Source organism: Acinonyx jubatus, chromosome A2, assembly GCF_027475565.1.
Source record: "Acinonyx jubatus isolate Ajub_Pintada_27869175 chromosome A2, VMU_Ajub_asm_v1.0, whole genome shotgun sequence".
Lineage (NCBI taxonomy): Eukaryota > Metazoa > Chordata > Mammalia > Carnivora > Felidae > Acinonyx > Acinonyx jubatus.
In genome coordinates, this window is record NC_069383.1 from 145,253,854 (window position 1) to 145,281,216 (window position 27,363).

General features: G+C 48.5%; 2 protein-coding genes across 3 annotated transcripts in view; one reads left to right on the forward strand and one right to left on the reverse strand.

Moving 5' to 3' along the window:
• Positions 1-3,745: 3,745 nt before the first annotated feature.
• Positions 3,746-17,735, reverse strand: ALAS1 (5'-aminolevulinate synthase 1). Its single transcript, XM_015085249.3, has 11 exons — positions 17,577-17,735; positions 16,370-16,589; positions 13,443-13,670; positions 12,493-12,642; positions 11,854-12,076; positions 10,512-10,696; positions 9,776-9,955; positions 9,261-9,425; positions 6,483-6,751; positions 5,643-5,805; positions 3,746-4,054 (listed from the first exon to the last, which is right to left on the reverse strand). Exons 1-11 carry the CDS (start codon positions 17,724-17,726, stop codon positions 3,894-3,896), a joined length of 2,094 nt encoding a protein of 697 aa, XP_014940735.2. The 5' UTR covers positions 17,727-17,735; the 3' UTR covers positions 3,746-3,893.
• A 93-nt stretch (positions 17,736-17,828) lies between these two features.
• The window catches only part of POC1A (POC1 centriolar protein A), a 99,849-nt gene continuing 90,314 nt past the window's right edge, over positions 17,829-27,363 (forward strand). The window contains exons 1-2 of one of the 2 annotated variants that reach the window (XM_053219285.1): positions 17,829-18,024; positions 24,572-24,645. The gene's annotated coding sequence lies outside the window, so the exon portion shown is untranslated. Of the gene's footprint in view, positions 18,025-24,571; positions 24,646-27,363 lie in introns of those variants that run through there. The other variant, XM_027038875.2, reaches the window with a different exon arrangement.

Sequence of the window (27,363 nt, forward strand, 5' to 3'; positions counted from 1 at the left end):
CAGAAGAGCATTTTAGAGATGAAGCATGGGGGCTATGGTAGAATGACTGTTGGCTTAAGTGAGTCTGAAGATACATGGCCCTAGGTTCAACCTACAGAAAAAAGTTCTGCTGTTGTCTCCAGGATCAGAAGGGACAGAGCTCCATTATCCCAAGTCCTGGGCTTGGGTGGGACTGCTGAGAGGGACTGCCATGGCGCTGTGTTCAAGAAGGGCACCCGTGGCTGGCTCCAGGCCCTCTCTTCTGCACTGCTGGACATGGAGCGTGAGCACCAGCTGTGGCCTGGCTCTGTAAGGCTGGGGAAGAGTGGCACTCAAATCAGCTCACCTGGGCTAAGTACTGGCTCTGCCATTTGGATTGTCTTGGGCGGTGGGCGACCTCCCCTTTGGAGCCTCAGTTTGCTCATCTGTAAATAGGGGTGGCCGGGGTTACTCTGCAGGCTGTTAGAAGGCTTGGTGCTAACGTGTGTGAAGGTCTGAGAAACCTAGCAGCCCCCAGTCATCATTATTAGGTAAGGGGCTCATGCTGATGTGGCTTTGCTTTTTCATCTCTGTACCCAGAGACTGACCCTCCACCTGGAGCACTGAACGGGTTTCGGAGGCAGATGTGATTGAATCAGGGGCACAGGAAGCTGGGAGCAGGACCCTGGTGTTGCCTCCTGTGCTTTTTGCTGTCATGGGGCAGTGAGTACTAGACAAACAGAGGTCTGGGCACAAGACTTAGGGAAATCTGATAGAGGAAAACTTAAATGTAAGGAAATTCTCCCCGCTAAGATTGGAAATGACAACTCAATGACAACTCAGCTCAACGACGACAACTATCTTTTCCCTCAAGGATACTGTAATGCTCCTGACGTCTCCATATTCTTGGGAGATTTCTATGATATCACACATTTCTACACTCAAGACCCTATTAGAAGCCCAGCTTCTCATTTTTAAGCAGTTCATGAATCCCACCCACTTCCTGCAGATGGTACCACCATCCTTTGTTCTCATAACCCCGAGTAGCAGTGAGGAGAGAAGGAAGGTGACCAACCTCGTTGACCCAGCTGGCTCTGGGTATTATGAGAAGGAAGGGAAGTCTTGCTAAGTATTCAGAGAGAAACATTACCCAGGCTGGAGGAACAAGTCACACTGGGAGGAAAAGAGGTGGAGGGAGTTCCCGGCGTGGGAACACGGGGTGAGTTGGGGGGGGGGGGGGGGAACAATGGGAAAGCCCAGCCGCTCATGTGGGAACAGGGCTGGGAAAGCAAGTGAGACATGTTTCCTGAGCAGAAAGGAACTGTGTGGTGGTTGCGAGGTGATGTTGCCTTCCATCGTGCCCAGTGGCTGCCTAGATGTGTGGCTTTATTTGATGGGACCAGAACTCAGCCCCTCTCTCTAGGGCCAGTCCTGGAGAAGGGTGCACCCCAGGCAGGAATGCCAGTACAACTGTCTCCAGGGAGGAGAGATCCACAGCTGCCCTACTAGAGCTAAGAGAGGGGAGCAAGACCGGGCATTGTCTTTGTCCTCCAGCTGCTTGGGGTTCTTTCAGCTCACCTATGTTTTCCAGTGAAGTAGATTTGGTATGGGCTGAATGTGTACTCTCTGAATTCATGTATTAGAGCCCTGACCCCAGTGTGGTGACATTTGGAGGTGCAGGCCTTTGGAAAATAATTAGATTCGGTTATGAAGTGAGGCCCTCATGGTGGGATTAGTGGCCTGAGAGAAAGAGGAAGAAGGAGACCTCTCTCTGCACATTCTGAGAAAAGGTCATGTGAATTTATGGCAAGAAGAGAATAGTCTGTAAGCCAAGAAGAGGCCTCTCACTAGGAACTGAATCTGTTAGCACCTTGATCTTGACCTTCCCAGCCTCCAGAACTGTGAGAAATGGATGTCTCCTGGTGTCTGGGGTGTTTTATTATGGCAGCTACAGTGAAGAAAACCCCCTTTCATTCAACACACACTTGCTCAGTGCCTGCTGTGTGTCAGGTACTGTGCTGGGCACTGGGGATATAGAAGTGAGGAGACAGAGCACATGATCAACAGGGGAAAGTCACTGCGGGTAGTGACCAGTGCTTGGAAGGGCAGCACAATAGGAGGTCAAGTGACAGTGAGAACACTAGAGGGGCTGGGTTGCCTTATCCCGGGGCTCAGGAAAGGTCTCCTCAGGACTCTTGACCTATGTAAAGAGAGGCAGCCATGCCATGATCCAGGCTAGAAAAATCCGGGGAAGAAACAATGGCTAACAGCAAGGCCCAGAAGCTGGAGCGCACCTGGGAGGTCTGAGGCCTAGGAGAGTGCATCAACGCATGAAGCAGAGTGAACAAATCGAGAATGGAGGTGGGATGGGATCCCGACCGCAGAGAATATAGTCAGCTTGTGTGAACAAGCTGGAATTTAATCCTAGTGCCACTGGAAGGCCCAGGAAAGTTCTCTGCAGGGGAGGGACATAATACACTTTATAATTTTAAAAGCTCTCTCAGGCTACCGTGTGGGGTCGAGGCTGGGGCAGATGCCAGGATGATGGCACACCTGGGATCGCAGTAGCAGAGGTGACAGGAAGTGGGCTAGCCTGACACGTATGTCAGAATTTATAGGACTTTGCCAACAGTCTCGTGTGAGAAAAGATAGCGGACTTCTCCATGAGGGACCAAAGTAAGTGGGTAGATGCTGGAAGACAAGGGAAGAGAAGGCAGAGGAGTGGGCAGGCCGAGGTGCCTCTGGACCCGTGTGGTTCGAGGTGTTTGACAGCAGTCAGCAGCGACCAGCTGGAACTGAAAGCCCAGGGCTGGGAGAGATCACATGGCGTGAGGGAAGTGCTAAGTGCAATTAGAGATGAGGCTGGTGGGTGCCCAACATTCAAAAAGGGACCAGTTCGTGAGAGAGTTCAGTGTTCAGGAGAGGCTGGTAGCACAGGTCAGAGAAGGAAGCTGTGAAAAGGCCAAGGACAGACACCACAAAGACCACTGGGAGAGCCAATGAAAGGAAAAACATTGGATTTGGTAAGATAGAGACAAAATGTGGCTAAAAAAAAAAAAAAAAAAAAAAAAAAAAGTAGCCTCCGCAGGCGCAGGACAGAGGACCAAGTGAGGCAGCTGATCGGGAAAGAGGCAGAACAGAGGGGACGGGCAGTAGCCCAAAGGGGGTCTAGACTAAGGGAGAGCTGGCTTATTTAGTGGGTGGGTGACAAAGCCTGCTGTAGGCCAATGGGAACAAATTCATGACCTCATGACTGAGGAGGTTAGAGGTGGTTGTAGGAAGGTGCTAGAAACCATAGGACCCAGAAAAAAAAGCAGGAGTCAGACAGAGAAGCACGGACACGTGCACTGTCTCTGCAAGGGACACAATCACCAGGTATAGAGGGCAGATGGGCTGGAGGACTCAGTGGGGACAGACAAGCAGTTCCCTTCTGACTGCCCTACTTTCACAGGGAAGCCTGAGGCCAAGGCAGTAGCTGAGAAGGGAAAGCAGGGAGGGAAACCGCTGTGGCAGGACCACAATTAGAGGAGAGGAACTGGAGTGAAATGGCCACCACGGGGCCTGGCCTGCTCAGGGCCCCTCAGCTGCAGGGCTGAGGTGGCAGTGGGCAGTGAAGACAAAGTTGGGTTCACGCCGAGCAGGAGGGTCTGCCACCCCAGCCGGGTTCGCAGTCACTACCAGAGGACCAGGACATGCCCATCATTTCACGTATCTCAGCAATACAGACCGAGTTGAAAGGCATGAAGAAAAATGATTTTTCTGATTCAGCGCCCAGTAACAGGACCCGTCACTTAAACAAGAATTTATTTTCAGGACTGTGCTTTCACTATAGATTAAAATTTAATATAATTTAATTCACATATAAAGACAACTCTGGAGACTATGTGGATATGACATGGCCTGGGGTTCAGTGAGTAACTGAGGTCATGACACACTCAGGCCTGGGCAGATACCAACTTGCTCATGCCGGAGAAGTAGGATTTCTCTCTTTCACTCATCACTTCAAAATGCAGTGGCCTCCTGCAGAAGTTGCACTCGGCTGAGGAATGTGGCTTGAGTTCCAGACCCACTCTTTTCCACGTGGCCAGCAGATTCTCTGTGAGGAAAAAGTTTTTAAAATTGAAGGGAGTGGGGCGCCTGGGTGGCTCAGTTGGTTGAGCGTCCGACTTCGGCTCAGGTCATGATCTCACGGTCTGTGGGTTCGAGCCCCGCGTCGGGCTCTGTGCTGACAGCTCAGAGCCTGGAGCCTGCTTTCCGATCCTGTGTCTCCCTCTCTCTCTGCCCCTCCCCCGCTCTCACTTTGTCTCACTCTCTCAAAAATAAATAAATGTAAAAATAAAAAAAATAAAAAATTGAAGGGAGTATGCATGCAAGAGAAATGCAAACATTGGCCTACACAAAAAGTCAAACACTGGGGCGCCTGGGTGGCTCAGTCAGTTAAGCATCTGACTTCAGCTCAGGCCATGATCTCACGGCTCATGAGTTCGAGCCCCACATCGGGCTCTGTGCTGACAACTCGGGAGGCTGAAGCCTGCTTCAGATTCTGTGTTCCCCTCTCTCTCTGACCCTCCCCTGCTCGCACTCTGTCTCTCTCTCTCTCAAAAATAAACAAACATTTAAAAAAAAAAAAAGTCAAACACAAACGTTGCCAGTGGCATTATTTTCATAACAGTCAAAAAGCAGAAACAACCTAAATGTACATCAACTGATGGATAAACACAATGTGGTAAGTCCATACAAAAGATTATTCGGTATAAAAAGAAAGTGAGGATTCAGGCTACAACACAGGTGAACCCTGAAAACACTGTGCTGTAAAGAAGTCAGGCATAAAGAACCTATGTAGGGTATGATGCCAGTTATGTGAAATGTAAAGCATGGGCAAATCCACAGAGGCGGAAAGGGGTCAGCAGCTGACAGAGGCTGGGGAAAGGGGACGGCATGGCTGCTCATGGGTATGGGGTTTCTCTCCAGGGTGATGAAAAGGTCCTGGAATCAGATAGTGGTGACGGTTGCACAGCATCATGATGGACCTAAGACCCCCAGAACTGTGTACTTTAAAAGGGTGAAATTTGTGGTATGTAAATTATATCTCAATAATGCGGTTTTAAGGCAAGCAGGACCACCTGAGGAGGCTCAGGAGGCAGAACCAACCTGTGGCTGAAAGCAGCTCCTGGATCTCTGCCTTCAGGTTGGACATGGGGGTGCTGAGTTGGGTTGTACAGAACCACAGCAGTATAAAACACTGAACAATTACGCTTATCAGAAGGTGTTAGGCGGGGGGGGGGGGGGGGGGGGGCGAGGAGGGGGGTTGCTTCAGGGACTGCACCTCAGGGGAATCGAAGCCCCAGGCCGAGCTCCAGAGGGCCAGGGCAGACTAAAGCCTTCAGAGGCCTCTCTCTACTCCCCAGCCGTCACTGTATATCTTTGAGTCACCCTGACAAGGGGGCAATGGAAACGGTGTGTGGACGAGCAGGCTCCCTCAGAGCTTCTAAAAGCAGGCGTATACCCCTTAAAGTGAATCAAACAAACATCTTTTACAGTTTTATACCATCTGAGAGCATTCTTAATTACCTGGAGAAAGAAACAGTTCTGAATGCCTTTGAAGGGCTTCGATTATACACACCGCAAAGACAGCTTTATGCAACTCTCCAGTGAGGAGGTCCCGGCACTCTCCAGGTACTCACCAAGGAAGTAGTTCATCATCTGCGGTGTGTGGTGAGGAGTGGGGGCGATCCGCAGGAGCTCCTCCCCCCGGGGCACCGTTGGGTAATTGATTGCTTGGACATAGATGTTATGTCTGCTCATTAGTTCATCACACACTTCAGTGTTTTTCGCGGCATTTGCAACCTAAGTTTGACAACAGAAAGTAAGGTCACAACAGCATGGACTGCCTCTTAGCAGCAATTCTAATGCACACGGCACTCAGGAGGCTCAGGCTCAAGTAGCAGTGCAAGCCTGCAACTTAAAGGGCCCAGCTGTGCTTAGTATGGTCCGGGGGATGGAAACCACGTAAGAAGCCAATTTCACACTGATCTCCCTCCCAAGCTTCAACTTCAGTTGATGCCAGCGAATTCTCCTATCCAGGGATGTGCATACCGTGGGAATGAAGCAGCTTTGATTGTACTAGCTGTATTAATTCTACTAATTCAACTGTGACACCAACAGTCTACTATTTACAGTGGAAAGGGCAAGACCTATTTCAAAATTAACTGAATAAAAAGCCATACTTCAAAGCGAGCCAAGTTTAGGCTCCCGGAACTTTTCAGACAGAAGCTTTGTGTTTACCCTTTTAAGGCCAGTGTTGCGGAGAAGGAACCTCTGCTCTAGCCTGCTGGGTTCAAAGCCTTCATTTTCACTGTGAAGTCAGCCAAAGGCAGCAACGAGCAGAGGGCCACTGACTACAGCCGCCTGCCCCAGCAGCCCCCCTGCCTCCCTCAACTTCAAGAAGGCACGAAACAGAACATCTCACACGTCATGTGCAGAGGCACAGCCCCCAGCAAGTCCAGTCACAGACAGGTCATTACCCGGACAGGGATGATGTGACTGGGGCAGTGGACAACTGGGAGGCCCGCGTCCATGAGCATCTGCCTCATGAGCTTGACGTTGCGTTGGTGCTGGCGGCGAAGCGCCCGCCCCTCAGCACTCTTCAGGATCCGCACAGACTCCAGGGCTCCAGCCAGCAGCATGGGCGGCAGGGAGGTGGTGAAGATGAAGCCAGCCGCATAGGACCGTACCGTGTCGATCAGGGAACTTGTGCTGGCGATGTACCCTCCAACACAGCCAAAGGCTTTGCCTAGGAGGAGACAGCCACATTTACTATAGCAACTGCCCCTAAATGTACCAGCAAGACGCTGCACAGCCTTAGAGCATCTCTGTCTCCTCAATGTGCCCTAAGACTATAAAGTAAAGGGATGTCCACCGATTTCTGAAAGGGAGAAAGTTGAGGAGGTTATGAAAGGGTCCTCCCCTAATTCACATGGCCATGCTGGTATCTGACTAGGATCAAAGGACAGGTCTCCACAGCAGGCCTAGCACTGAGCGACCCATCCCGTGCGCCTGAAGAGCATGCCGCTGTGTCTCTTCCCACCCGGACTGGCTGCTCCCCCAGTGGGCAGGGCGCCACCTCCCACGTTGTACATGGTACGTGGTGCATGCTCTCTGGGACAGGATCGGAATCGTGCTGCTGGCAATGTCCTCTCGCCGTGAGCATTCCCCCGGAGGCTAGAATGTAACCCAGCTAAGACATCAACTGTTTTGGTGTGACCAGAATGGTCTCCTACCTAAGTAAACACTGAACTCGGACAAGCAGCATCGCCCAGAGAAAAATGAAAACTCAGAACCTGTTAGGGTTGATTTAGGGCCCACCTCACTTTTTGATTCTCTTCAAATCCCTTTGTATAATCTGTAGCTCAAGTTTCAGGATTAAGGGCTCGAGAAGAGTCCTTCTAGATGTTAACATTGTGTTCTGTAATTAACATTCCTGCTTGAACCCCACACAGGGCTGGGTTGGTGTAAGCTCTTACAGTGGAAAATTTCTCTCCAGTCTGTTCCAGCTCACAATGAGTACACCTTCACAAAGCCCGCATCACAAGAGCTCTTTGAAAGAAAATGGTTGCTGTAATTAGGACATACGAACAAGTGCTCTTCTCCTGGCAGGGGCTCTACCCTGAGACCCCTGACCTCTCCTGGTTTGCCCAAGGTTCTCAGCCCCTAGACAGTGCTGGTGGACACTCTTTTAGGCCCGCCCTTCCTTAATGCAGGCTGTAAACTGGCATTTCAGCAGAGTGCTACACGGGTCTCCAACTGCCTTTTTTTTTTTTTTTTTTAATGTTCATCTACTTTTGAGAGAGAGAGAGAGAGACATAGAGCTCGAGAGGGAAGGGCCAGAGAGAGAGGGAGACAGATAATCTGAAGCAGGCTCCAGGCTCTAAGCTGTCAGCACAGAGCCTGATGTGGGGCTCAAACCCACAAACCGTGAGATCAGGACCTGAGCCAAAGTCGGACACTTAACCGACTGAGCCACCCAGGAGCCCCTGCCTTACTAACTTTTGAAATCTTCAGAGTTTTACAGTTCACATTTTCACCTTAGACTCCTCATCGGCAAAGAGAAGGTCTATGGTAATTGCTTGCACATGTTTACTTATCTTCTCCACAAAAACTGAGGTAGGGCTTGTTAGCTCCCTTATACAGGTGTCCCTACTTTTCAAAAGTTGTTATGCCACTTTGCTTTTATGAAAGACCTACATTAGTACTTGGTTTTCACTCACCGGAAGAAATCTGAGAGGGCTTTCACTTTTATGAGAAAAAGTGGAAGGTGAAAATAGCCTCCAGTGTTTGGCACCGCATACCCCAAGCAATGAAAGTGGCCCTGCCCAGCCCTGTCCCCGGGAAGCACAGGCGGCACCCCAGCGTCAGGCCACCAGAGCTTTGTTCTGCGTCTGTGAGCACCTGTGTCTTTGCTTTACGCCATCTTGTCTTACGAAACGTTTCAAAGGGACACTCCACTTTCAGGTAGTGGGGAAACCTGTATCGGTGAGGAAACTGAGGTGCAGCTCCAGGTTACACAGCCAGGGAGCTATGCAGATGGGATTTATGGCCAGCAGGCAACATGGCTACAGCGGCCAGCCCCATGAGATAATGCTTCTCTCCCAGGAGGAGCAGATACAGAGTAGCCAGAGTGAACTGCAATGGTCTCCATGTAGTGGGCACAGAGCTAAGTGCTTCACACACCTGAACCCGTAGGTCCCAACAAATGCTCTAAAACATGGCTAGGATTCTTCAATATAATGGAACAATCTGAAGTACAGAGAGTAAACACTGTTGCCATGTAGCTAGAACCGCAACTATGTTTGGAATGAGCTCGGATGGCAACAAATGGTATTTGTCATATTAGGCTGTGAGATTTAATTCTGGGAATCATGCCTCCACGATTCAAGGGATTCTGCTAAACTGTGCCACCACCGAGAATATACAAACTCATCCAGAAAGTGGCCCAGGCTTTAAATGCTATCACACTGTCTCTTCACCTGACCCCAGTTAGTCCTGGGGCCTTGATAGGAAGATACAACTTTATTTTTAAAAATTTTTTTTAAAGTTTATTTCTTTTGAGAGAGAAAGAGGGGCAGAGAGAGAGGAGAGAGAGAATGCCTAGCAGGCTGTGCACTGTGTGGAGCCCGATGCGGGGCTTGAACTCACAAACCACGAGATCATGACCTGAGCGATGCTTAACTGACTGAGCCACCCAGGAGCCCCAGGAAAATATAACTTTAGTGCAGATTACAGAATGTGCAGAGTATACATACCAAGCGTTCCAGAAATGATGTCCATTTTGGGCATAACTCCGTCACGATCACCAATCCCTCCACCTCGAGCCCCATACAGTCCCACGGCATGGACCTCATCCACAAAGGTGATTGCTCCAAACTCATGCGCCACATCACATAGCTCTTCCAGTGGGCACACTGCCCCTGAGGAAAGAACACAGACTGCCTTGAAGAGCTTGCTACTTCACAAATTTCTGCTTGGTAAGAGTCAGTCAGAACAAAACAGCTTATGTTCTAAAGATATCATTTTTAATACTGGGAAAGACAATGAATTTCCCCCAGTTTCTAGTTTATCTAAGGTTCTCAGAGCTTAGTAAAAGCCAGAATAAAAAAACCTATGTTCCCTCAAACCTATACAATGTCCACCAAATACGAATTCCTAGCAGAATGAAAAGAAACTGCAAAAACAACACAAACATTACACTTTATTTAAAGAGTCCAGGCCCAGCTTGTTTTTCATTTAAGGTTTCAGACTGGCCTCTACTTAGACTTACCATCCATTGAGTGGACGGTTTCAAAGGCGACAATCTTGGGGACCGAGGGGTCAGATCTCTGTAACAGTTCTCTGAGGTGGCTGACGTCATTGTGGCGGAAGATGTACTTTGGCACTCGGCTGTTCCGAATCCCTTGGATCATGGAGGCATGGTTCCCAGAATCAGAGTAAATCTCACAGCCTAACAGGATACAAAAAAACCTCACTATTTATCAAGCCATCTGCACCAAAGACAAATTATTTCCTAGACAGTCAGGGACAACAGACTTTGCCCTGAAAGTGCTGCTTTGCCCAGTAGGAAAGACACTGCTTGCCAGTTTCTTCCTGGGAAAACCATGAACTAGTGCTTCTCTTTTGAGAAGGCCCATAGGTGTAGAATAGAATAACCACTGGGCAGACAACCAATCTGCTCTTAAATCTGGCCACCCCATTCCAAACTTTATCAAAAGATAACTACCAATGATTAACAGAATTCTCCAAAGGATTTTCCTAGCATACAACACACATTTGAAGCAATTAGCTTAAGGACAGCCCTTCAAATCTGCTTCTTCATTAGTATCATTTGCTGCTGGAACTTTTCATGTGCAGTGAGCACTTGATGCTCAATTCAAGGAAAAATGCTCCCAGATACTATCACTGCTCTTAACTGTTTTTGGTAAGCCCTCTTTGTTGTCAATATCCCTGCTATTACTAGGAAACTCAAAAAACTCTAAGGCACCCATGACAGGCTTCCTTACCCGGCATCATCCTAGCCAGAGTGAACAGGGTAGAGTCGTTGGCCACAAAGCAGGAGGAAAACAAGAGTGCTGCATCTTTCCCATGTAAATCAGCCAGCTCCTGCTCCAGGTCCACATGGAATTTACTAGTTCCTGAAATATTTCTAGTACCACCTGCTCCAGCACCATGTTGTTTCAAAGTGTCCCTTTTATTTAAAGAAAAAAAAAATTGGGGAGGGAGCAGAAAATAAATCTCATGGTTCTGAACACTATGTGAATCATTCCTCTCCCTAGGAGCTAGGATACTGAACCTTACATTGATCTAGCACTCTCTCATGGTGAAACCAGGAGCCAGAAGTTTCAACTGACTTCATCTTCAGACTAGGTGGCATTTGGTGTCAACACCAGGATGATGATACCCTGAGGATAACTCCAGGGATCAAAAACAAGTGTTCGTTTATCAATCAACTAAGTACTTAGTATTAGCTGAGTTAATTTACTAAGGCTTCTTTATTCTGACAAATACCCTTCTCTCCAAACACATCAGTCGCTACATGGACATCCTGGATGGCGGTTACCTGAACCTAAACCCTCCGAAAACCAGTCACATAATGTTAGGATTTATCTATCAACACACCTCAGACTGGACTCTCTTTAGCAAGCCTCCTTGGAGACTTTGACAAGCAACTCTCTCAAGTGTCCTCAGCCAGGCGAACCTCCTAAAGAACATGAATGACAGGATCTACCATCTTTTTAAATGTCTTTTTGAAGTAGCTTTTCCTCCAGTGCTGGTAGATTTATAGCTCTCCATCCGAAGTTTCAGCAGGGATGCCTCTGTGCAAGGCTGCCTGGTGTTAAAGGCACACTCACTTAAGGAGCGGTAGTGGGTGAATAGACAGGAGCAGTCAATGAGCCAATAAACTTGAACCCTCATACACAAAGGGGCTCTAGCAACTACTTGTGCGCTCGAGTTCTTTTAAAAGTAATCCGCAGAGGGGCGCCTGGGTGGGTCAATCAGTTAAGCGCCTCTTAGTTTTGGTTCAGGTCATGATCTCACGGTTCGTGGCTTCAAGCCCCACATCGGGCTCTGCACTGACAGTGTGAAGCCTGCTTGGGATTCTGTGTCTCTCTGCTCTCTTCCCCCACTTGCCCTCTCTCTCTCAAAAATAAACATTAAAAAAATTTTTTTTAATTAAAAAAAGTAATCCATAGATATTTTCAAAGGCTGAGAATAGTATTTTGCTATGGTATACTTTCAGCTGCTAAATATTCCCCCCATAAAAGATCCAATCCCTCTAAATCATCAATGTCTTGCCAAATAATTGGCAATTTCAGCGGTATCTGAAAGCTGAGGGCTACTTACATGACTGCCCCACACACTCGTGGATGGCGACTCATTCCTAGGTAGTCATTGCTACACCAGACCGACACCTGCTTTTTGGTGATGAGAGAGTCCGAATAGTCATCCGCCATGGGAAAGATGTGTGCCCTCCGGTTCACAGTTTTAAAAACTCGATAGGTATGGTCATTTTTTTTCTCATCAATTTTCTTCTCAAAGAAACGATCATACTGAAAAGTGGAAATAGCTAAAAACCAAAGATGGGACAGTCTGATGGTTAGGAAGCACATCTGGGCTTTGGCAAAAGACCTGGGTTCCAACCCCCGCTTGGTCATCTAATGGCAGGGAGTTTCTGGACAAATTAATGAAGTACTCATGTGGGCAAGTTACATGACATCCTCATCTTGAGATCGTGAAGCTTTCAAATGAGACTGTGTATGTCAACTGTTTAATACAGGGCTAGGGCACAGAAAGGTAGGTATTAAGGGACAGAAGGCAGGTTACCAACAGGATTTGTATTTACTATGGCCAAGAACACCTACTTGTATCAAGCAAAACACATAGCTTTTAATCCACAACTCACCATGCAATCTTGTATTTAATCTAATGTATGTTTACGTTAAAAACCCTCTCCTGCATCAGGCAAATAATGATGAGACGTACATTTTGGCAAGTTATCTTGAAGAAGATGGGATACTCTTTCTGGTCTTTGCTTTCGCATGATATCCTGGAAGTTCTTCAGCAACCCACTTGGCTCCCCACTGTCGGTCTTCACACTAATCTCACTGGGGTTCACTGAGGTTTGGGCAACCTCTGTAACAAAAGTAACAAGTGAAGGGAACCAACATTCTATTTTGAGTTCACAATATTGAATTGTCAAAATATTGTCAAAAGTGAATTACTGTCTAGTTCACCAAAAAAAACTGATCATAACCAAAGTTAGTAGTAACTGAGTGTATGAAGTTTTCTCCCTCCCTTTTATTTTAATGGTCAACGCCTGGTGTTGTTTTCTTTTGTTTTCAGAGCTACCAGACAGCTTTAATAAACATTAAAGTCCAAAGCTTTCTAGCCGGTTGGCATGCCTTCCCCACCTTCCCACTCCACCCAACCCTAATCTCAATTTTCTTCATGGAAAACAATTCCAGCCATATGCATCATTTCTGCTGGTGAGGTTTTCTGGGGACCCTGGGTGCTCTGTGGACATAGCCACAACTGGAATTAAGGTTGCCTCTTAATCACCATCAGTAAGACACACAGCTTGGGAGTCCTAAGACCATCAATTATTGCAGTATTATTTTTTTACCTTTTATCCCACCAGATAGCAGGAAAGAAAGGGCGGGCAGTTTTGTAACAGCTTACACCATCAGGGTATTTTCAGAAATGAAGCAATTACTATAAAAGGTGGTCATATCCTACACACACACCAGGAAGAAAGTCCCACATTTTGTCATATGGTCCTCGGACTCCTATCTTGATGACCTTCTTCCTTGGCCCTAAAAGAGGAAGTTTCTATACAAATACTACCCTAATAAGAGCTCATACATAAATCTGGAGGATCAAAAGAACCAAAAGGACCTCTGTACTCCTCCTAGTGGTTCCAGTCATCTGTTTACCTTTCCTCACGGCATGCATTTCCTGCACATCCTCCTGAAGCTCTAGACTGGCTTTGCAGAAGACGCTGCTGCCCTTCTGGCTCATCTGGGCTGCCAGGAAAGGGCATCTGCTCGCAGTGCCCTGGCTTGTGGCAAGGGAGGGATGTCCAGACGGAATCTGTGTGCCATCTGGAGTCTGCTGGGATCCATCAGGAGCCTGCTGACCCTCGGCTTTGGCAGTTTTGTCCTCTGGGGGGTGAAATGGAAAAACTGAAGCATCAGATCTGGTTGCACAACACGCAAGAAAGCCCCTTGTTTCTTTCTCTTATTGCCTCACAGAGAAGTTTTATACTTACTCTACCCCCACATTTTAGGCACAAGTTGACTTTTATTAGATTCTGCTAATTGAACCGTTTTCTCATCTGCCTCACTGGAATCAATGTGCCTGTGAGGAGTTAATTGGCATGATCCAGTTACCTTTCAAACCCACAGTATTTTTCCCTTATAAATCCACCAAAAGTAGTATTTTCTAGTTTCAGACAGCCAACAGTTCTTGAGATGGATTTCAGTAAATCTACCCTAACGACACACAACATATTTCAGGAGGGGACACACTCTTGAAGGTAAGGAGAAATGTTCATAGAATTTTTTTCTCTGCTTATATATATATTTTAATTTTTTTAATGTTTATTTTTGAGGAGAGAGCACGAACAAGCAGGAGAGGTGCAGAGAGAGGGAGACAGAGAATCTGAAGCAGGCTCCAGGCTCCATGCTGTCAGTCCAGAGCCTGACGTGGGGCCTGAACTCACAAACCCGAGATCATGACCTGAGCTGAAGTCAGACACTCAACTGACTGAGCCACCCAGGTGCCCCTCTCTGCTTATATTTTCAAAACACGTTCTTGACAAAAAGGCTTGCTGTTGCTTAACATACAAACTACTGATTTTCTTTTTAACAAAAGAAATTAGGCTAAAAGTGAACTCTTTACATTTTTGTCTAACAGAATTCAAAGTATTAGTATATGCCAAGAAAAAACCACACGGATATCACATACACAGCATCTACTAGCTCATCTAAATGCATCAAACTAGTTCACTGACTTAACACAGTTGGCTGGTAATTGTGCTTCTACTCACAATGACTCTCCTTTCCCCTGAAGCAAATTCATTCACCTTCCTTCTAGTAAAGTCTTATTCTGCATCTTCCTGGAATACTGTGAGTCAGAGGCTAACTTCTACAACTTGGTAAGATGTCTCAATGCAGTTTTCATTAAAATTTTCTATAAAATCAAAAAATTGCTTTGAAGTCCATGTCATTCATTATAAAAATAATACACATTCACTGTGGGAAAATCTAGAAAAAGAGCATTATATCATTCAAAACATAACCATTGCAGGCATCTTAGTAAATTATGTTTTTTTAAAAACATATTTTTTACATATGTGCAAGTTTAAAAAACAGTTTTACTTATTCTGCATGTGCTTGCTTATTTTGCCCTTTTCATTATAAAGATCAAAATAGCCTGTGAATATCATTTGCAATGGCTGCAACATCTATCAAGTGAACAAGCCACGTTTTACTCAACTTCCTCTATACTAGGGACAGAATAGTAAAAGAGGATCTTGACTATTCAGGAAAAACACATAACTAACTCCTAAAAGAGTAAAGAGGAAAAGAAATCCTACACAGGATTATATCCTTTCTGCTTACAAAAAAAAAAAAAAAAACACTCCTTTCTTACAAGAAACACATCCAGAGAACACACCTAACAGAGTTTACAAGGTAAATTATTCTCTAGGATTAAGTGAAACCTGAAAAGCCACATCCTCTCCTGGTAGAGCCAGAGAAAAACTACATCCAACTCTGATCTCTTTATTAAAAACAAAATTTAGGGGCGTCTGGGTGGCTCAGTCAGTTAAGCGTCCGACTTCAGCTCAGGTTCGGCTCACGATCTCACGGTTCGTGAATTTGAGCCTCATGTCAGGCTCTGTGCTGACAGCTCAGAGCCTGGAGTCTGCTTCATGTCTGCCTCTCTCAAAAATAAATAAACATTAAAAAAATTTAAAGATTCATACATAAAATAAAGATACATGTATTAAAAAAATCACTAATGAATTCTATGATTCCATTTATGTGAGGCTTCTAGAGCAGTCAAATTCAGAAACAAAGTGGAATGGTATTTGCGGGGGGTGGGGGGAGTTAGTGTTGAATGAGCACAGAGTTTCAGTTTGGGATGCTGAAGAGCTCCGGAAATTGGATGCTGGTCGGGCTCTGCACTGACAGTGTGGAGTCTGCTTGGGATTCTCTCTGTCTCTCTCTCTCTGCCCTTCCCCTGCTCTCGCTGTTTCTGTCTCTCTCAAAATAAATAAGCTTAAAAAAAATTTAAAAACATATGAATGTACTTAACACCACTGAACTGTACATACAGTTGGTAAGAAATGGTAAGTTTTATGTTAGGTGCATTTTACCACAATAAAAAAAATAATTTAGAAAAGAAAAAAGTTACAACTTTAAAAGCCAAAAGCTTCCACTCAATTTTGCTGCAAACCTAAAACTGCTCTAAAAAATAAAACCTATTTAAAAAAAAAAAAAAAGCCAAAGAGCCAAATATTTAATGAAGGAAAGGTTGAACTGGAACATCCCAACTTTATATTTAAGTGAATGAGGTACTGATGAACACTAAAACTCCAACAGACATCGAATACAACCCATAAACCTGTAAGGTGCACACTGGCCACCGTCTCACCTTTCCAGATGGGTAAACTAAAAGTGCATACTTGCAGGGTTAGGATGCCAACTGTGAGATAGTCCATGCAAAGAATCAAGCCTGACACAGAGTAACTCCCTCTGTTACTGTGCCCCCATCACCGCTGTGGACTAGAAGTGCTTCTAGTCTAGTGATGAATGCTAACGCTGCCACCTCCTACTTTATTGCCAATGACACTTACTCTCATTAGCCGGAGGGGTTTCTTTGACCTGCTGGCAGTGTACTGTTGAAGTGGACAGGGCCCGAGGGGCTGGCTTGGCCCCAACTTCCATCATCTTAGGGCAGTTTTGGGCATAGAACAACAGAGATTTGCCTGCCTTCTGCAGAAAGGCCTGAGGCACTCTGGATAAGAATGGGCAGCGGCGAACAACAGTCTCCATGTCCGAGAGGGTGCACTGATCCTATAGAAAGACAATGAGTGACATCAACACTTAATAATCAGGCAAATACTACTGCAAGGTCATTGGGTTCAGGTGTTGCCCACAGTTTACAGCAAGGGTACCCTGGGATATAACAAGTCTCACATAATAATGTCTAAGGACAGTATTCATGTGGGACTCAACTAATTAGTGGTGACCATACTCTACCCAGGTAACCAACTTCTCCTTTCATTCCCCAGCTCTACACAAAAGCACCTGCAAAGCAACTTTACCAAGTGAAGTAAATACCGATGATTAACCACCAAGGGGCTGAGACAACAAGGGACAAGTCAGGAACAGGTTTGGGAGGTCAGAGGCTCCTTGAGGAAGATGCACAGTGCAGATAAAACACGTTGGCACACACCCAGGTGGAGAAGTGAGGCTAGGGAAGAAGTCACTGTCATTCATCCAGGCAGAGGACTCCTAGGGATCCTAAACTTCTCCTGGTCCTCACATCCCCAGACCCCAGGAAGGCACCCAGCTGGGCTCTGGGTCCCAGAGGCAAGGATTTCCCTGAGGTCATCCCCCACAGCTCTAACACGACTAAACTGAGAAAGGAGGGGACATAAAGAAGGGCAGGAAAACGAGGGGAAGTACGGTTGGGGCTAACTGGGGAGAGGCTGGAACTATAAAATCGAGGGTGTTGGGTCTGGAGTTAGATCTAGTCCTGGGCGGGGAGAGGTCAGAGGTTATCCGGGGGTTGAGGGCTCGAGAATAACGGAAAGAGTATGAGAAAGGAATTCTAAAGAAGCGGCCAGTTAAATAGGAAATGTAAGGAGGGAGCTGAATAGGGTACACTGAGGCAGCCCAATGGGCTAAGAATCTGAGAGATGAACGCTGACCCCCGAGCAGGCAGGTGATGGGTGCTGTGGGGGATGGGGTCCCAACGTCCGGGAGAGCCGGGCGCGGGCTGGCAAGACACGCGGGGACTTCCTTGCCCGGCGCCGTACCCAAAGCGCGGGCCCTCACCTGCGCGGGGGACTGCAGAGGCGGCGACGGCTGTGGCGGAGTCGGCAGGCACCCAGGCCAAGCAGAACCAAACCGTTGCCCTTGTCCGCGGGAACCCTCAGGCCGCGAGCGGCGTCGCCCTAATATACAGCCAGAGTGAGCGCCGCGCATGCGTCATGGGCGTGGACTTCCTTCGCGCAGGCGTACCGCGTCGAGCTCTTAGCGTAGGAAGGGCGGGGCCCCTACGTGGGCTTGGCTAGTCGGTTGGGACCTGGGCTTTCCCGGATCGCCTGCCAAGAGAAGGAGGGGCACGGTAGTGGATCCTACACCCTCTTCTTGTTTCTCTACTAACTGCACTATGCTTCAGAACCCTGTAAAAGGGCAGAGTCGGAGGGGAAGTGTCCCTCCCAGGACAACTGGGACGTTATAGGGTTGTAGAAACTGGTGCCTTGGATATAGAAGAAGGAGGGTAAGGAAGGCGTTCCGGACCACGGTCTAAAGCAGGATCCGCCCTGTCTGTGACGAAGCGCTTCCCAGAAGAGGTGGGGGTGTATTTGCCCAAGGATGGAGTGGTTCTGGGGGTGATGTGGGGAGAGGGTGAGGCTGGAGGGGACCCCTCGGAGTCCGAGATGAAGGGACTTAATCTGAGGCAGAGAAAGGGCAAGAGGGGCTGGGCTGGATAGAACCCGTGTACTACACAGCTCTGAGCACTATCTGGAGATAGTGTGGAGGCGCAAAGCCTGACGTAGTTAGGGTTTGACACATATTATTATGACTTTTTTTTCCATCGCAGGCAGTCCGAAGTCTCTTGCTGGCCGCCTTCGGCACCAACTGGGCGGCTCAGAACTCCATCCCAAAGTTCAGAGTTGGGCCATGGCTCCTTTGGGTCTCCCCAGTCCACACCTGCAGGGTAGGGTTAGGCAAATCCCTCTCAGGAACACCAATCTGCTCCACACCCTTCCCAACTTAACTTGAGCTGGGTTGGCCTGGGCCTGTGCCAGGCTCACAGCTGCCCTCCTCCAGTCTTGAAGGGGCCATCCAGGTTGCTCCTTCCTTAGCTGGGCATTAATAATAAGAGGGACAAAGTCCAGAGTGATGGTGACTAAGATGTGTCCAGGTACTTCTTAATTCCCTCTCTCTTGAGTCTTCAGCCAGCTGAGAGGCAGGCAAGGGGAGACTCCATATGCAGAGGAGGCAGCTGGGTCCAGAATGGCACCAGGACCAGTCCAGGGGCCCATGAAGAGGGCTCTGGCCTAGGAGTCCTGGGCCGAGCTCTGCCCCATCCTGCTGAGAGGAGACATGAGGAAAGGTCAGCACTTGGACTCAGACCCAAATGCACCTAGAAGTGGAAATGGTGAAGATGGTGTTGAGTGTTTTGCTCTTCTCTGGGCCTCACTTTCCTTATCTGGGCAATGGGATCATAATCCCTGTTCTACCTGCCTCACAGGACTGTTTGAGTGATCAGAGGTGAAACAGAAGCAGAAAGAACTGGACATTGGAACTAAATATGGGTTCTAACCCTGGCACTGAATCTCACTTGGCCTTGGGCAGGCCACAACCTCTCTGAGGTTCATTTTCCTCATTGTAAATCTCTCCCAGCCCTGCCACTTGTGGTTGGCAGGAGGGTCAGGTGAAGTCATGGATTTCAGAGGCTTATTGTTTAAACCAGCAAGGCTCCAGCTGGGAGTTTCCTGTTTAATAGAGGGAAAGGTTGAGAAACAAAAGAGACTCACTTGGAAAGTGAAATAGAATGTTGTAAATAATTCCAGATGGAGGAGGAGGCTGTTACTCCCCAGACACTGAAGGAGGGGGGATCCCAACCACCAAGAAGCCTTCCGGAAGAGTGGTGCCAGCTGGAAGGGTGGGTCTACATGCAACTGGGAGACTGATAAGTGAAGCTTTCAGTGGGAAAGTCCCAGGCCTGTCCTGGAGGGTTAGTGTGAGTCAGCCTGAATAGCTGGGCTTCAGGGATGCAGCTAGAATGTGAGGAGGTAGGAGAGAAAGGCCATAAAGGGGCCACAGAGATTTCCAGTGTCAGCTCAAGAACCACCACCAGGGCAATGGTCAAAATGCGTATTTGCAGGCAATGGCCCTTTGATTCTGACCCAGGAATCTATATTTTCACCAGGCCTCTCTCTTGGTGATGTGCGGGCAGCATATCTTAGGGCCACATTTTGGGAACTGTTTCCTGAGTCGTTTCCAGTTTGGGATTTTGAAGGGCAAGTACTAAAGCCATGAGTTCTAATCCTGGCTCTGCCACTTTCTGATCGTGAGGTCATCAGCAAAATACCCCACATCCTAAGCCTCTGTTTTTGCATCTGTAAAGTGAAAGTACCTCACCTGTCTCGCTGATGAGTCTGAGTGGGTCCCATTCAGCCTTCCTCTCCTCTCTTCTTCCTTCCCCATTCTTTTTCCTTTCTTCTCTCCATTCCTCCCTCCCTTTTCTCCCTCATTGCTGTCTTGCCTCCCTCCTCAGAGCTGCAGTACAAACTCGTCTTATCACCCTGGCCCTGGGCAGGGAAGACCAAGCTGCTGGAGTTCAGGCAAGGTCAGGCTCCATTCCGGGGACAATGCTGAGGCATGACCTCTCCTCCCCCACTTCTTCCCTCCACCCCAGTCTGCGTCATCATCGTTGTCTGGGACTGCTGCACACAGCACTCCTCCAGCGGTCAAGGCAGAAGGAAAATGTCAATCCCAGCCCCAGAATTCATCCTTTTCCACTCTGGGCCCCAGAAACTACTTGTAGTAGTGCCTCTCTGTCAGAGTGAAGGAGCCAACAAGGGACCTTGGACAAGCTTACTGCTTTCCTCTGAGCCTCATTTTCAACATCTATCAGCCAGGCAAGAAATCCCTCCAATTCCCCAGCCCCAGGAGATCCAGATGGACATGGGACAGTTTTGAAGATAAATAAAACCTCTAGCCTGTTCTTCTGATGCTTGGTGTGCCCTTGGTTGTGAGCCAGCCATGCTCCTTGGGATGTTAGTGTCTGTCCGTCTGGCTGGCTGGCAATGAGTGGGAGATCAGCCTTACAGAATGGTTAGAGACTCTGGAAACAGTTCAGCTCTGCCCTACAGAGTTGGAAATGTGAGCTCCAGGGTTAACAGTAATAGGGTCCAATAATTAGCATAGGAGATGGACTCTAAGGGTTGGGCAGGGTGGGAGGGTCCCCAACACCTGCCTTGTGCTGGCCCTTCCTTTGGAGTCTTCTTAGGCTCTGGCCCACCCAGAAGACAGACCTGGGCCTGGGTTTGTAAAGCCAGCTTTGGAGCAAGGGGTGGGTTCTGACTGGCTAGAGGAGAAAGGGGCTGGATTGGGGCAAAGCCATCAAATGCTCCAGGAGGTGTGTTGGGGGGGGGGGGTGGATTGCACGTAGGGAATAGTATCCCCTACCCCCAAAGAGCAAACACTATTCTCCCAAAAAGCCTTGGAGGACCCCTGAGCCTAGCCCTCTAGGATAGAACCCACAAACTGTGTTCCAGATATGTTCTCTTTGACCCAGACAGTGCTTTTTAAACATGTGGATTAGTTACCAACATTTAATAATCAAGATATTGTTACACTGAAATATTCCCAACTTTCCTTGAGGGATCAGCATAATTTGTTCTCCCCAGTTCTCTACCAGCCCTCCTGTCAGTGGGTCCCCGATCCTTACGACATGTAATGTCCCAGCAATAACATATTTCTGGCTTTGTAGGCATCTGAGTATGTGTCTGTAGCCCTAACCCATTTTACAGCCAGGGTGACTAAGATCCTGAGAGGGGAGAGGTCTCACTCAAGGCCACATAGCAAGTGAGGTTTGGTCCGCAAGGGGACCGAAGTGTCTTGCTTTCTAAGCCACACACTGGGCTTTTCTGCCCTCACAGCCTCTGGAGGACAGTCTGAGGCAAGGGGTTAGGGGAAAGATCAGGCTGGTTGTGAGGGCTTTCTGGAAGGGACTAAGAGATGAGTTCCCTAGTGCTTGTCCTCATTCAGGCCCCACCCACAGCCCCTGCATACAGATCGGACCAGGGCAGGGCCTGTGAAGTGATGGGTGGTAATGGGATGGAGTAGGCTAAGCCCCTGCCCCTCTGGCCTGTATAGTATTCACAGGATGGAGGAGCCTTGTTCCCTGCCCTCCTGGGATGCTGGAGAGAGACGGCAGGAAAGTACCTGTTTTGAGACTGTGACCAGTGTGGTCAAGGGCGTGGGGACAGAGAATGGCAGGGAGGGAGACCCACATCAGAGCTGGATCCTGGTGTTGAGGAGATGCTGCCGTGGACAGGTCAGCTAGGCTGAGGGGGCCCCCAGTGAAGGCTGGAGGAGGCTGGTATGGAGGAGGGACATCAGGAGGCCAAGGAGGCTGCGGCTCAGAGGGAGAAGGGGGTGTGTGATGGAGATTGGAGGAGGAGGCTGGAGTCCCAACTAACTGCTGCCAGAGTCCCACTGTTATCAACAATGTGATTATCAACCAAGGTAAGGCCCTTAAATCTCTCTGGCCCAGGCGCATTTGAAGGCCTGCCCAGCACCCCTTCTGCCAGACATTGAGGAGCTGAAGCAAAGGAGGAGGAATAGGGAAAGAGTGAGGGAGGCTCAGAGAAGTGGTACTGGACAAGGGTAACTAGGAGAAGGCCAGGGAGGGATTATAATACTACAGCGAATGGGTATGACAACAAGAACAGCTCTCCTCAATGTTTTGGCCTTGCGCTGTGATTATGTGCACAATTTCAGGTCCCCTCGGAGCAACCCTACAGGTAAGTGGAATGAGGAGACCCATCCATAGGGCAGAAGCTCAGAATGGTTAAGTAGCTTGCCCAAATTCACACAACCAGCAAGTGGAGAGTGTGGCTTACCTGTTGGCCTTGTGCCTTCTGGTCTAGCATTCCACCCTGAGGAGGATGAGGAAGCTGGGAGGAATAAGACTGGGACTGTGTTGGGGGTCAAGGTCTGAGTGGAAGTTTCTCTCTACTTCCGGGAAATCGGCCTAGTTTGGGTAGGCAGATGGGAGTTCCCAGCCAAGGAGCCAACCAGCCTGACTCTTAGTGGGAGTCACTTACTTTGAGGGACCTCTGGGCAGCCAGTCATGGCCTCAGGAGGGAAGACTCCTTCCAGAACCCACGCACTGGTAGACACTGTATTCCTTCTCTATCCCCTGCACCTGGGTTAACAGCTCTGGGCCCAGATGCTTAGCAGTAGGACTCACAGCCTGGCATAGACCCCCTTCTGCCTTCCTCTCTCTTTGGGGCTCCTGGAAGGAGAAAAGGGGGCCCTGGCTCTACAGGTTTTCTGTCCTGTACTCCAGAACTCGCCTCCTTTCTGTCTCCTCCTCTCCCAGGCCTCCTGGACACTCCAGCCTTCTCCAGTGCTAACAGCAATCCCTGAGAACAGCCCATGCCTTCCTGAATTCTGCCTCTGCCATAGGCACAGGCCTGGCACTTGTGCGTGTCTCTGCACCTAATTCCCGAATGTGCCCTACAAAGTGGAGATACGCAACCCATTCTTAGAGAGTGGAGGCAGGATCCTGCTTGTGTTCAGCTCCCAGCTCCGTCTCTGTGTGCCCCCTGGCCTTTGGCAGACAGCACAGCCTCTCTCAGCTTCCATTTCTGCATGCACGAAGAGGGAGTGGTACTTTCTGTGATGGTTGAACTATGTGTCCATTTGACTAGGCCATGGTGCCCATTGTTTGGTTAAACACCAGTCCAGATGCTGCTGTGAAGGTATTTTGTACCTGTGATTAACATCAACAGTCAGATGACTTTAAGAGAAATTATCCTTGATAATGTAAGTGGCCCTCATACAATCAGCTGAAGGCCTTAAAGAGCAAAAACCAAGGTTTTGTGGAGAAGGTCTTTTGCTGCAGGCTGTAACATCGGAATCCTGAGTTTCCAGGTTGCTAGACTGCCCTACAAATTTCAGATTTGCCAGCCTCCAGTCATCTGAGCCAATTCCTTAAAATCAATTTCTCTCTGCATATACCTATATCTATCTTACTGGTTCTGTCTCTCTGGAGAACCCTGACTGATAAACCTGGTGGTAAACACACACGGTTGACACGAGGGCTCGCTGAGCCACTGCCTCCGTGCTTGTGGCAGGAGGGATCAGCACCTGGAAACAGCATGCAGTTAGTATTAGCTGGTGGCTACGGATGAAGGAACTGAGCCTCAGCAAAGTAACTTGTCCAAAGTTTCAGAGCTCAAGGCAGTATTTGAGCCAGATCTGCCTTCCCAACGTGTCCTTGCCCTGTCACCCTCCTCCTTGCCAAGAACCTTGGGTCGAGGTGGCTCCCTCTCTCCAGGATCCCCTTTGGGTTGAGTAAAAGCCCTCAAGCCCTGGTGGGGGAGGTGAGACCGGAGGCACTGTTGGGGCCCGGCTGGTACTGAGTTAACAGGTTCTTGTGCAAGACTAGCAGGCTTGTGACATGCCAACATTCACCAACCCTAAAATTGCTGTGGCCCTGCTGTGGCCTTTGGAATCGTTGGGGTGAAATCCGAACAGGAGTGATGACCAAATAACGACCCTTCTCTTTCGGGATGGCTTCTTAGCCCCACCACCCACCCTGCAGACCTAGCAAGCTAATCCCTGTGCCTCATAGACTTGCGGTTAGCAGCACAGGGTTCTGCAGGGACCAGGTCAGGGAGGGCAGTGGGTGCCCTGGGATCCTCTATGTCTCCGCTCTGCTCATTGTCATCTATGGGACACAACCTAGTGTGGCCAGGCCTTCTTCCCATTATTTCAAGAATAGCCTCACATCCAGATTTTGATGTGAGCACTTGGAATTCTTATATTTTTAAATATCAAAAACTTAGTTGAGTAGATAATATTTGAATATGGCTAAAATGCAAATAGTATGACATGGTAAAAGAAAATTTTTCCCTCATTCAAATCTGCCCATAGACACAACCACTGCTTCCAAGTTTTTATGGGTCCTTCCAGAAAGATCCTACTCAGTCATTCAACATTTACCTGTTGACTGCCTACTATAAATGACCTGCATTCATAAAACACATTTTGCTCCTTGTTTTTTGTGTTTAACACTGTAGCTTGGAGAGAGCCCTGTAGCGAGCAGAGAGACTTCTTGTGGCCTACCTCATCTCTAGTTGCTCCGTGGTTTCCGGTAGGTTGCTCATACAAATTCTTGAACGTGCTTCTTTGTATGGGGTGAGGACTTCTGTGGGATATTTAGAAATGAAATCACTAGGTCAAAGGGCAAGCCAAAGGTTTAAATCTTTTTTTTTTTTAATTTTTTAACATTTATTTTTGAGACAGAGAGAGAGACAGAGTGTGAGCCAGGGAGGGGCAGAGAAAGAGGGAGACACAGAATCTGAAGCAGCCTGACTGAGCCACCCAGGTGCCCCAAAGGTCAAAATCTTTGATTCCAGGGTTGTTTTTTCCCTGATATTGAATTGTATGTGTTCTTGTGATCAGCCTCAGACCCTTGATGAAGTGAAGTAGTTTTCTGGAAAAGGATAAATAGGTTTATTTATTCAGCAAATACTTACTGTGCACCCACTGTTTACCAGGTATTGAACTAGATTTTAAGACAGAACAAGGCAGATGTAGTCCTGTTCTCATGGGATGGATGGTCTAGTGGGGGAGACTATATGTGTATATATATATATATATACATATACATATGCATATACACGTATATGCACATATATACACACATGTACACACGCATATATAGTAAATACAAGCCCATGTCAACATGTGACCACAGAATGAGCGCTCACATAGGTAGTCTGACAAGAATAGGGGCTGCTTTGTTTGGGGTTTGAGGAGGCCTCTCTGAGGAGGGGATGTTCTGATAGTGAAGTTCCCCCTCTGATGTTCTGAGGAGGTGAGTCCTAATGGACCAGAAGGAGCCAACAAGGATGGGGGTAGAACAGGCCAGGCTGGGGAATCTATGCCCTTGGCCACCTCCAGCCCTGGCCAGTGCACTTTATAACATGGAAAGTTGGGAACACCAGCCGTCTTGCCCAGGGCTGAGGAGGCATGGGTGTGTTTCATTATATTACTGTTATGACAAATATGTGAGCAAGAAAACATGGGCGAGAAGTCTGTGGGAGGTGGGCATGCTCGAATGGGCTCTCTAGAACTTTGAGGACCCTGAGGAGGGAGAGTGGGTAGGAGCTGGAAGGCCTCCAAGCCTCTGAGGCCTCACTGAAGTCACAGAGGCTGGCGTAGCATGAAGGGCAGCAGAGGCAGCCTGGGCCCAACTGAAGGGCCCTGAGAGCCAGCCAAGAGATGGACCTTACTGTGTGAAGTTTGGGATTGGGAGACAGCTCTGAAGCCTTGAGGCTCAACTTCAGCAGACCCTGGGCTTCAGTCAGGGTGGCCGTGCCAGACCCAGCCAGGGGGGGCTAGCATGGGGCAAGGCCACCCATGACATTTACCCAACCTCCAGAACCCATCCGGCTTGAATGCAGCACCCTGGTTGTGACACGGGCTCAGTGCTTCCCTCTAGGTAACTGTCACCATGCCACCCAGGCCCTAGGTTCCTCTTTTCTGAGCTACCCACATCAAGGTCCATTGGGATTTTGCCTTCATTGCTCTGACTTGGGGAGAAGGGTGCTTGAGGGGGTCAGCAGTGCTGGTGGCTCACAAGAGAGGTACTCAATGAGCATTTGTTGAATGAATGGATGGATGAACAAGCAAATGCATGCATGAATGAATAAATGGAATGGGTAAATAAATGAGGATTTGCTGTGGACTGTGTGAATGCATAGGTTTGTGTGGGTTCTCAGGCCCCAGAAATGGGGCAGTTTGTGGGCAGATTGTGTCAGCAAGAGGCAAGTGTGGAAAGCAAGAAGCAGATGGTTGGTCAGCAGATAACCCAGAGATGGGAAGGGGAATTCACAAGGTCATCTAACAGGCACCCCCTTGCTTGGGCATTTGTAGGAGCTTGCCCTGGGGAGATTTGTGAGTGCCCACATTCTGAGCATCCTGCCACCACACCTCCTCTCATCCATATACAAGCACGCACTGGGGGGCGTCTGGGGGGCTCAGACAGTTAAGCGTCCTACTTTGGCATGGGCCAGGATCTCATGGTTCGTGGGTTCGAGCCCCACGTAGGGGTCTGTACTGACAGCTCAGAGGCTGGAGCCTGCTTTGCATTCTGTGTCTCCCTCTCTCTCTGCCCCTCCCCTGCTCGTGCTCTGTCTCTTTCTCTCAAAAATAAATAAACGTTAACAAGCACACATGGGCCCTCACAGGTGTCCACGCAGCCTCCTCCACGCCTCCCTCTGTGCTTGTCCTGAGTCAGGCCACCTCTGATCCTGGGCCTGGTCTGTGGAGCAGAGCTGGCATGGGATGGGGGCTACAGGACAGACCACAGGACAAGTAGTAAGTCTTCCCCATCCCAGACCTTCGCCCCTTCTTGTTGTCTTTCTCCAACCACCTATGTGGCCAGCACATCAGAGGATGACCATGACCGTGCAGCAGGAATGCTCTCATTTACCTCTGCCTAACTACATTTAGAAAATAGTTTTTCCACAGTTTCCCTGCATCTCTGCTGGTAACTCTGAAGTGACAAATCAGGTTTGTGAGTTCTTAGGGCCAAGTTTCTGCCAGAGCAACCTGCTAGTCACATTCAGAGGTGCACACACTGGATATCTCTCAAGTTCATTCATGGTCTCAGGCCTGCAGGTGCTAGAGTCACTGACACCACCTCTGCACAGCCACATGCCCAGCCACTCTGATCATAGGAACAGTAACACACATGCTCATAGCCATATATAGCTGCAAAGTCACATTGTTACAGGCAGGCATGCTAGGGCAGCCACAGTGCACCATGGTTGTGACATTGTCATACATGAGGTCACACACGTGG

Excerpts from the sequence above, each read along its gene's own strand:
- ALAS1 (XM_015085249.3), bottom strand. The coding sequence starts at position 17,726 with ATGCGCGGCGCTCACTCTGGCTGTATATTAGGGCGACGCCGCTCGCGG. Across the intron at positions 10,697-11,853 it reads CGAGTGTGTGGGGCAGTCAT|GGACACTTTGAAACAACATG; the intron begins GTAAGTAGCCCT and ends TTTAAATAAAAG. Across the intron at positions 9,426-9,775 it reads AACCGTCCACTCAATGGATG|GGGCAGTGTGCCCACTGGAA; the intron begins GTAAGTCTAAGT and ends TTCTTTCCTCAG.